The following is a 10,982-nucleotide window of genomic DNA, read 5'->3' as shown; positions in this document are numbered from 1 at the left end:
GTGTCCACTTTAATTCGCTGTGTTACATTTACCCGAGGGAATCAATAATGTAATTTAGCTTACACTACTTCAACTAAAAGAATGTGTTCATGGTAAGAAAAAATCCCATTATCAAGAGAACTCCCTGCCGGCCTCAAACGTCGCCACATCCCTTCGCTGCGCATCCTGATGCTGTACGTTGCATCGCTTCTCTCCCTCTTCCGTTTTCCACCCCCGTTGCCGACAGAATACTAATTTTCCCTGCACCGCATCCTTCTTTTATCCCACCTGTCTCTCTAATTCATCGATATATAATTCGTGTATTATTTGTAACGAAATGTGACTTCACGTAGGTCTGCGGAGGCGACGGTTGGTGAGTGTGGATGAATATGTATTCTGTTCGTTCGGCAGCAGCGGCCGCAGGTTGTCATGTACTGTCATGAATCTTGCCCTGGAGGCAGCTCTGCAGAATGGTCACTAGCTGGCACAGCCACAAAGTCATACAATTTAATTTGAAACCTAACCCTAACCGTACCCCTAAACGTAACCACACTGCTAACTCTAATGCCTAACCATAACCTTAAATTAAGAGCAAAAAGCACATTTTTGTGCAGCCAATTTAGAATTTGCAGCTACCCCATCTACGGAAATCGCTCAGTTCTGCCTCCAGCACAAGATTCGTGACAATAAACGTCAACCTGCACAGCGGCGCACGGCGCTGTCCAAGGTGCTGCAGCATTCGGCCCCTCCCCTCTCCAGTCGGCGGTAGCCAGGCAGCTACACAGAGAGAGAGAGAGAGAGAGAGAGAGAGATAGATTGAGTGTGTGTGTGTGAGAGAGAGAGAGAGAGAGAGAGAGAGAGAGAGAGAGAGAGAGAGAGAGAGAGAGAGACACGTGACCCGCTCGCTGTCTTCTGACAGTCTGTTGCAGAGCGCAGCAGGGAGGCAGATTGCACCGTTTGCACCGTTTTTCCCTCACCAAAATTACAGGATTTTCCCGGGACTCTGTTTATCTACATTTATTTCGTTTTCTGAGGATCGAAAAGGAGGAATAACCTAGGTAAAGTACCGTTATGAGTTGACTTCTTTCAATCGTTATAAAGGTGTTGGTAAGTTTTAGAACATAGGAGAGAGAACTAATTTATTTTTTTCGGTCTCTGATGATCAATGATGCGGTGAATCACAGTATTTCAAAAAATAGTGTGAGGCTGAGGGTTTTTAGTGTGGATCTGTTGGGATAGTTTGAGTCGGAGATCACTGCATGGTGATGTTATTTGGTGGGTAGCCTAATTAAGATTGAAGGTGGTGTTCGAAACAAGAGATGATCATCCAATACTTTGGTAAGGAAAACGAGGACTTGGGTTCTGATTTGGGTCGGTCCTGGATATCAGATTCTAGATGCAGGTAAAAGAGACCTTGTATTATCCATGCATGGTTTTATTTTTCTCTAGTAGGTTGAGCTGCTAGACGGGCAACGGAATAGCTGAGGGAAAATCATAAAACATGCATAATCGTTTGCAACTGTGTAATCCGCAGATTTGATTTCTTTATTGTTAGCAATATTTAAGGGATGTTGTCAAGTGCCTTTTAAAAACACGTTTATATGCAAATTTCGTTTGCTGTAGAAGGCACGGGTCAATTTAATATGATCTGATGTGTTGAGAGTAAGACAGACAGTGTAATGGGGCCAGCTGTGGAATCTCATGTTTATCTTCATGCCATTCGGTCATTATATTATGGTACATTTGACTTGATATGGGTTGAATCTCTGTAACTCATTTCCAGTCCCCGATCCCCCGTCTATTATGGCTTCTAGCAAACTGTATAGCTCATTTGGATGGAATGATTTTCGTTTAGGTTTGATTGAAAGGTCATTTTCTGTCTGTCCTGTCCAGACCTGGATTCAAATACTTGTGTATTTAAGTATGTGTGTTCTACATAGGCTACTTATTTCCTGTGTATTTTCGTATTTTCAAACAATGTGGCCGAATTCACAACTTCGATTTTAAGTATTTGAAAGTACTCTAGCCCTGTTTTCAAGTAATTTCCTATAAAAAAAAATACATGCCATGCATGCCAATACTTTCCAAATGTAGGCTACTACTTTGTGAATGTGTGCAAATACTTCCTTCGAAATGTATGTGAAAGTAACTTCAATAATTAACATGGTATTTGAACCGAGGTCTGGTAGGCAACTCGTCCCCTTTGAAAATTCTGAATTCATGCGCTTGTCTTAATTATACTGGAATGTCTGAGTTAAACTAAATATGAAATGAGGAAACCTACAAACAAGATTTCAGCGGTTTCATTACATGCAGATTCTCTTGAATAACAAAAATACTTAGGCCTATCTAACGCAACATTTAGAATGAGATCTACTTATGGAATGAGAGAGTTCATGGAACGTTCCTGTGCTGTGAGGATTGTGGATGCTGCTGCGTGGATGCGGAGCATTTTGTGAGGCATATAATATCGTCACCTGTGGCGGGCTATTAGGGTTGATAGGGGAAGGTACAAGTATCCTCTCCCCCCTGGGATAGCTATGGGGAGAAATAAGTGTGTTAGATAAGACAGGCTACTGCTGTAGACTTATTTTGATCGACTTTTTCGAATAAGCTATTTACAATTCTAAATTATTTCTCTAGATGTAATTGAATTAAATGATGTAGGCCTAGTAGTGGTGACTATTGCTAGTTGATGTTTATGTAATTGTGAGCTGCTTAGATTTGCTTTGAGAAAGTTGCTTCTACTTGCAGTGAAACACTCATAAATACATAGCCTACATGAAAATCTAATCTAATCAAATGTTATTTGTCACATGCTTCGTAAACAACAGGTGTAGACTAATAATGAAATGCTTACTTATGTTATGTTTCCCTGACATTTGTAGGACAGGCGACCGCCTTGTGCGCAAAGAATGTGTGTCCGCAAAGAATGTGTGTGCGCAAAGAGAACGTATCTGCGCTAACGACGTAGGCTACCCTTTGAGACAGAATACATCTTCCATTGACATAGAACACATAAGGACGTGCAGGTGTGAGCGAATGTGCTCTCTTTGCAACCAAAACATACATAATTTTCCTGGCAATACTGAGTCTAGATCCCGAGATTCATGTGCTTTCAATCGGCACGCCACCGCAGCTCCCCACAATTCCTTGGGGTCTCAATTCATCCTCTACTGAATATATCATCATTATGTAAGATGGCTAACATGATATGACAAATTGATAGACAAAATGTTTCTAAAAACAAAATGTTTCTCTACTGAATATATCATAATTATGTAAGATGGCTAACATGATATGACAAATTGATAAACAAAATGTTTCTAAAACACAATGAACTGTCCGTTCTTATTTTTCTTTTCTTTTTACAGATCGTCTTCTCATTATGTTGTAAGCTTAAGCTTTTTGGATCAGAGACTGGCCTTGGGAAAAAAAAGAAAAGCTCCATGCGATAATCAATCAAACAATAACAATCGTTCTGTTTGGCGGAGGATGCAGGGTGAGAAGCCAAAAGCAATGACTCTGGATGCCGGCCACATCTCGCTGGTGTGAATAGGATGGTTATTGACGCCGTTTCAACAGCAGTAGAACCGACTGGTGCGCTCTAGCTGCCTGGCACCGAAAATAAGAAACATTCAAAAATCCAGAAAAATAAAAGGCCTGATGGAAATTGGATTCTGAATCACCATTGCCTGTTTTTGGAAGAAAATCAGGATTATAGAATAAAACTAATAGGGAGACAGAAGATATTGACGAATAAAAACAAATATATAGGACTGAGAAATTGGGATTTAGGCGCGACAGATAGTGGTCCTATATTCAAATATGGTATTTTCTTCGGGAGACTAGTGTAGCTTGCTGGTAGGCTATGACAACAAAATAATTCATTTAGGTTTACAATGTGTCAGTTCATTTACACAATTCTTAGTGGTAAGTCAGCGTATTATATCACACTTACCCCTAACTTCATCTAGCTTGATAAAAGACAATTCCGTCTGAAATCTGACTCAGCGGTATTGTAGCCTAGACCTAAAGAACAATTCGGTCACATCATGGTTCTTGCAATGCGGCATGGCGCCCATCTAATATGGGTAGGCCTTCTCTTGTGCTGTATGGTAGACATGGGGGCAACTATGGAGTTTACAGGCGCAGAGGGCCAGTGGGCCAGGTTTCCAATGTGGAATGCATGTTGTGAGAGTGAAATGAGCTTCAACATGAAAACTAAGAGTTCCCACGGGCTGTTAGTGTACTTCGATGACGAGGGATTCTGCGACTTTTTAGAACTCCTAATACACAACGGTAAACTCAGTCTTCGATTCTCCATCTTCTGCGCTGAGCCTGCAACGGTTCTAACCAACACAGCGGTCAATGACAGCCAGTGGCATGCTGTGACAATATGGAGAAACTTTAAAAACACAACGCTAATGGTGGACAATGAAGTGAAGTGGGTCGAAGTGAAGTCGAAAAGAAGGGATATGACTGTCTTCAGCCACTTGTTTCTTGGGGGAATACCACCGGAATTACGATCTGTGGCTTTAAGGTTAACATCAGCTGTGGTCAAGGACCATGTACCTTTTACCGGATGGATAACGGACATAAAGGTCAACAATACGGAATCGGCGCTTTTAAACAGCGCTGGGGTCATTAACGACCTCTGTGGTGCAGCAGCCAACATGTGTTTAAATGGAGGGGTCTGCAATGTCATTAACGATGAACCCACGTGCGACTGCTCGCAGACTGACTACCAGGGCAAAGACTGCAGCGAAGGTAAGATATCTGGATTCTCTTTTGGGCCGTTGTCTGTCTTACTAACAATATCCAACAGCTCCCCTTTAACTAAACAACAACACGACATGATTATTTATCGTTTTCCATCATTTCAAGCAGTATTAGTAGTCCAACAGTTTACAGAAAATGCAGATATTCTCTTCCTCTAGACCAGGATAGGCCAACAGGCCTGTAGGCCCAATAGGTCTTTAGGCCTTATCTAGTAGGAGAATTCAAGAATTTCAAGTAACCTACCCACCAGTGCAAAATAGGTTAATCATTATACAACAATTTTTTAACATATGTTGTCATAGTTGTTTGTAAGGTTGTTAATGAGTGGTTGAGCTCCTGCAAGGGCTCATTAGCCCAACGTGCAGGTGTTCCTCATTCTCTAAGGTGTCTTGCCTTTACCTGGAAGAGGTCACCAGGGAATGGTTGACCTATGACGTTTTTTCATCTCCAATGGCTTTACCTCCTTCTGAAAGTTTCCAGTCATTAAAAACAATATGTATTTGGAAGAAGATGAAGGAAGTGATTTCCACATGCACATGCAAAGAAAATATATGGAGCAACTACAATAGGCACATATGTGTAGAATATTTGCAGTAACTGTATGCAACAGGAGGCTGCTGAGGGGAGAACGGCTCATAATAATGGCCGGAACGGAGCAAATGGAATGGCATCAAAGACGTGGAAACCATGTGTTTGATACCATTCCACCCATTCCGCTCCAGTCATTACCACAAGCCCGTCCTCCACAATTAAGGTGCCACCACCTCCTGTGCTGTATGCAGTATATTGTGTATTCCATAACATCATGTAGCCAAGACTAGGGGCCTTGTTAGATATGCCACCTGTATTCATTTCTTCCAACTCAATCTTGCTCTATCCATCTTTGATGAGTAATTACAATAGCATCATCTAAGCATTCTAAATTAAGTATTTTTAAGAAATGTGAAACACACCAGAAACCTTTTCTTGGTGACATTTTGCTTGATTTCAAGGTTAGCATTTCAGAGAAGATAGTGGACTTCTGACATTGCTCATGTGTTCTTATGGCTAGATCTTGGCCTATAGATGTTGGTCCAATGTTGGACCATATTCTTCTGTGATTTGAAGGCAGATGTTGGAAATGTGAATCTTTTCAATGATCCCATTTGAGAAGGTGTTACTGTGTGGACATGCTCAGTCTATTTCCTCTCTTTGTTTGTCATTTCCTCGTTGCATTGCTAATGGCTTTGTTGATGAAGTAAAGACAACATTATCTCTTGGTTACATCCCAAATTGCACCCTACTCCTTCCATAGCGCACTACTTTTAACCAGGGCCCATAGGGACTGACACCTAATCTTCATTTCTGTATTCCCCTGCAGTGAGACACCTGCTACTTCATGCCACATTAGTTATATTCTTCTCTTCAATTATTCTCAGAGCAGACACTGTATTCCATTGGTGGTACTTATTATGTGGGCTTGAACAGAAATATGAAACTGACTCCTGGAGGAGTGTAGCCTAAGAGCAATATTAGCCCTGACGAGAGCAGTCTCTCACAGGGTGGAAATACAAATAGGAACCATCATTTAGGGCCTCCTTTGGTTCAGTGGCACAGGAGTGGCAGGTAGCCTAGTGGTTAGAGTGTTGGGCCAGTAACTAAAAGGTTTCTGAATCGAATCCCTGAGCTGACAAGGTAAAAATCTGTTGTTCTGTCCCTGAACAAGGCAGTTAACCCACTGTTCCCCGGTAGGCCATCATTGTAAATAAGAATTTGTTTTTAACTGACTTGCCTAGTTAAACAAAGGTTAAATATAGTTTTTAAATAATGCTGATGCTCCCATTATGATATAGACAATTTCGTACATTTGATTGTCTTGTGCATGTAGCTCCATGGTAGGCAACATGGTCTCATTTAGAATGTGTCTGGAATAGCAGAAACAGGGTGGGAACCCAAACAGTAACCTTCTCTCAGACGCAACTTTGGAAGACTCCTCTATTGATTTTGGGAGATGGTTTATGCTGATACTCCCATGATGGTGTATTCTACAGTAGAACGTTTCATATATATATATACATATATATACATTGAATGACAGATGATGAATGACTAAAATGACCTACAAATACATGTTACCTTAACACCTCACTGTGTTTTCCATACTATTGTGTGTGTGTCCCTCTATGCTTTGGTGTATAAAGACACTGCCTCACTAGGCTTGACTACAGTATTCTGCAATTGCTCCATTGTTCATGCATGTGCAGAACACAGTGAGGTACTGTGCCGTGTGTGTGTGTGTGTGTGTGTGTGTGCGTGTGTGCGTGCAGTGCTATGTGTGCCAGGCCTCTGCATGTCAGATGTTGGGAGAATAATAATCCTGGTGAGGAGAGAGGAAGACAGAGTGAGAATACATTGAGAACGGATCATACCTGCCACTGTCCTGAGAGGAACCTTCTTCCAGTTCTTCCTGTGCGGCGTACGAACATATAGACACCAGGCAGCTATTCTTTCTTGAGCTATCCAAATGTCATGATGTACCGTCAGAGGTATGAAACAATAGAAATAGAATATGGGAGAATTACAAATTCCTCCTGTCCTCTCTCCTCTCTCCTCTCTCCTTGCCTCCTTCTCAAAACCAATTGGATGAGAAAGCCAGAGGTCCCTCTCCACTGACATTCTCCTCCAATGGGTTTTGAGAAGGAGGAGTCAAGCCACAGTGTCAAAAACTAAATTTGAAACGTGGATAAACGTTTAAATCTGTGTGTGTGCGTGTGTGCGTGCAGTGCTATGTGTGCCAGGCCTCTGCATGTCAGATGTTGGGAGAATAATAATCCTGGTGAGGAGAGAGGAAGACAGAGTGAGAATACATTGAGAACGGATCATACCTGCCACTGTCCTGAGAGGAACCTTCTTCCAGTTCTTCCTGTGCTGCGTACGAACATATAGACACCAGGCAGCTATTCTTTCTTGAGCTATCCAAATGTCATGATGTACCGTCAGAGGTATTAAACAATAGAAATAGAATATGGGAGAATTACAAATTCCTCCTGTCCTCTCTCCTCTCTCCTCTCTCCTTGCCTCCTTCTCAAAACCAATTGGATGAGAAAGCCAGAGGTCCCTCTCCACTGACATTCTCCTCCAATGGGTTTTGAGAAGGAGGAGTCAAGCCACAGTGTCAAAAACTAAATTTGAAACGTGGATAAACGTTTAAATCTGAAGTCAAATTGGTAAAACCAGGAGATCTTGTTGGTTAAATGATTTAATAGACTTAAAAGAAAAGAGTTCCAAACTTCTCTGCCAATATAACAACTCGTTTTCCATAATCTCCTCCCCACTCAGACCACTTCCAGAAGTCCTAGAAATATTATTGCTTGAGAAATTGTTATTTACTAAGAAGCTATTTTTGTTTCTTTTTGACAATTTTAATTGAAAAAAAATCACAGTAAAGTAGGCCTTAATTTTTACCCCTGGAAATGATTTGATATTGAGAGAAAAATGGCTGCTTTTAGGCCTAAAGGAACTCAACCAGGCAGCCAATCTGAAAGGGCCAATGCAGCTGTTTTTATGTTAGTATCAAATCCTTTATTTGTAACAGTTAAGTACCAATCTTTTATTGTTTTAAATTAAAATGGTTTAAAAAATTGCTTCTTAGCAAAGACACATTTCTCAAAGTAGAATTTTGCTAGGGCTGTCTGGGAGTGGTCTGAGTGAGGAGGGGAACACTGGAAACCAGCTGTTATTGGCAGAGACGTTTGGAACTCTATTTCTTATTGGTCTATTAACCAACTTAACGCCTGGCAATGTCACCATGGAAGACCAATACTCCATTCCACCACGACAGGCTGAAATTTCAGGCAGTCTTTTTAAACAGCTCTTACACTAAAAGGACTTTATCATATTTTTCACAATTTCACAGTATAATTCCAACCTCATAGTGTGGAAATATATATAAAACAAAGGAAAATCGTGTTTTTGACTGCACACAGACTCAGCGGTCTTTGTTAGATCTGAGGGATTTCTAATTCATGATCTAAACTTATCCTGATTTTGATGGTGGGATGGACGCTGGTAGTAGGATGTGGTGGTGATGGTGGGATGGATGGACACTGGTAGTAGGATGGAGTGGATGATGGTGGTGGTGATGGTGGGATGGATGGACGCTGGTAGTACGATAGAGTGGATGATGGAGGTGGTGATGGTGGGATGGACGCTGGTAGTATGATGGAGTGGATGATGGAGGTGGTGATGGGATGGACACTGGTAGTAGGATGGAGTGGATGATGGTGGTGGTGATGGTGTGATGGAAGATGGTAGTACGATGGAGTGGATGATGGTGGTGGTGATGGTGGGAGGGACACTGGTAGTAGGATGGAGTGGATGATGGTGGGATGGATGGACGCTGGTAGTACGATGGAGTGGATGATGGTGGTGGTGATGGTGGGATGGACGCTGGTAGTACGATGGAATGGATGAGGGTGGTAGTGATAGTGGGATGGACGCTGGTAGTACGATGGAATGGATGAGGGTGGTGGTGATGGTGGGATGGACACTGGTAGTATGATGGAGTGGATGATGGTGGTGGTGATGGTGGGATGGACACTGGTAGTACGATAGAGTGGATGATGGTGGTGGTGGTGGTGATGGTGGGATGGGCACTGGTAGTACAATGGAGTTGATGATGGTGGTGATGGTGGGATGGTTGATGGTGGTATTGAGGAGCAAGATTGAAGCTCAACCCAAATCTTGGTTTGCTGTCTCTTTGGGGCCATAAACTCTAGGTTTTCGTAAGATTGGGTACACTTATAATTTTGGTTAGCTACCTCATTGATATGATGTGATATACTATAGGCAGAAACTGTACTTCATTATATTGAAATCCATAAGGATAGCACATGGCCATAATACTGACTGATGAAAAAAATACACAGCATTCATGGCTTTTTGGGATCGTGCACAAACCATTGACCTTTCATAGGAGAAAAGACTGATAATTTGCCATGTCATATTAACATAATGCAATGTCATATTAGCATAATGCAATCTGTTTTAAGGTTGCCTACAACATGTTGTGCCACAATGAAATCTTTCCTCTGCAGTTATTCATTCTGGCAGACAGTATGCTGTGGTTTTGGCTTTCTTTCTGAAGCAGCACAGCAGCTTGTCCACGTGGTAACCCAATTCTGTCCAACCTAGGTGTGATGACGTACTTCCCTACAGTGAAGATAGGAGTTGGAGACAGTAAAGGGAAGAGGAGAGGGGAGGGAAAGAGGATAAAGAAAAGGGAGGATAGGAGAGGGGGAACAGAAAAAAAGAAGTGGGGCGGGGTTTGGGAGAGAGAAGGAAGAAGGAGGCGGGTGGAGTAGCTGTCTGTCTATATTTAGTCCATGTGACTTTGGCATAAAAGTAGTTGGCTATCAACAACTTGTCAAGACAAATAATGCTGTAAAAATACTCTAATTTAGAAAGATGTATGTGGTAAACAAGGTGTTAAAAAGGCCAAACAATTATCAAGATGATGATGTTGGCAGGCAGTGTATATGCTAACATGACATTTAGAGCTACAGTATATGTGTGAAAATACTACACATTAAAAAGGTGTGTAAACATAATTTACATTTATCCTCCATACATTACTGTCATGTACAGTATATGCACTACCATTCAAAAGTTTGGGGTCACTTAGAAATGTCCTTGTTTTCCATGAAAATATACATGAAATGAGGAGCAAAATGAATAGGAAATGTAGTCAAGACATTGACAAAGTTATAAATAATGATTTCTAATTGAAATAATAATTGTGTCCTTCAAACTTTGCTTTGTTCAAAGAATCCTCAATTTGCAGCAATTACAGCCTTGCAGACCTTTGGCATTCTAGTTGTCAATTTGTTGACGTAATCTGAAGAGATTTCACCCCATGCTTCCTGAAGCACCTCCCACAAGTTGGATTGGCTTGATGGGCCCTTCTTACGTACCAAAAGGTCAAGCTGCTCCCACAACAGCTTAATAGGTTTGAGATCTGGTGACTGTGCTGGCCACTCCATTATAGACAGAATACCAGCTGAATGTTTCTTCCCTAAATAGTTATTGCATAGTTTGGAGCTGTGCTTTGGGTCATTGTCCTGTTGTAGGAGGAAATTGGCTCCAATTAAGTGCTGTCCACAGGGTATGGCATGGCGATGCAAAATGGAGTGAACAGCCTTCCTTCTTCAAGATCCCTTTTACCCTGTACAAATCACCCACTT

At 41.7% G+C, this 10,982-nt stretch overlaps 1 protein-coding gene across 25 annotated transcripts in view; it reads left to right on the top strand.

The window, feature by feature from the left end:
• Positions 1 to 874: 874 nt before the first annotated feature.
• The window catches only part of LOC110498787 (neurexin-1a), a 556,706-nt gene continuing 546,598 nt past the window's right edge, over positions 875 to 10,982 (top strand). For 21 of the 25 annotated variants that reach the window (XM_036956181.1, XM_036956168.1, XM_036956160.1 and 18 more), the window contains exons 1-2: positions 876 to 1,037; positions 3,354 to 4,749. In XM_036956181.1, the coding sequence (XP_036812076.1) occupies positions 4,035 to 4,749 (715 nt within the window). In that variant the 5' untranslated portion in view covers positions 876 to 1,037; positions 3,354 to 4,034. Of the gene's footprint in view, positions 1,038 to 3,353; positions 4,750 to 10,982 lie in introns of all 25 variants that reach the window. The other 4 variants (XM_036956167.1, XM_036956159.1, XM_036956165.1 and 1 more) reach the window with 1 other exon arrangement.

Source organism: Oncorhynchus mykiss, chromosome 20 (assembly GCF_013265735.2).
Source record: "Oncorhynchus mykiss isolate Arlee chromosome 20, USDA_OmykA_1.1, whole genome shotgun sequence".
Lineage (NCBI taxonomy): Eukaryota > Metazoa > Chordata > Actinopteri > Salmoniformes > Salmonidae > Oncorhynchus > Oncorhynchus mykiss.
Note: the sequence above shows the minus strand (reverse complement) of the source record. Positions and strands in the feature narration are given on the sequence as shown.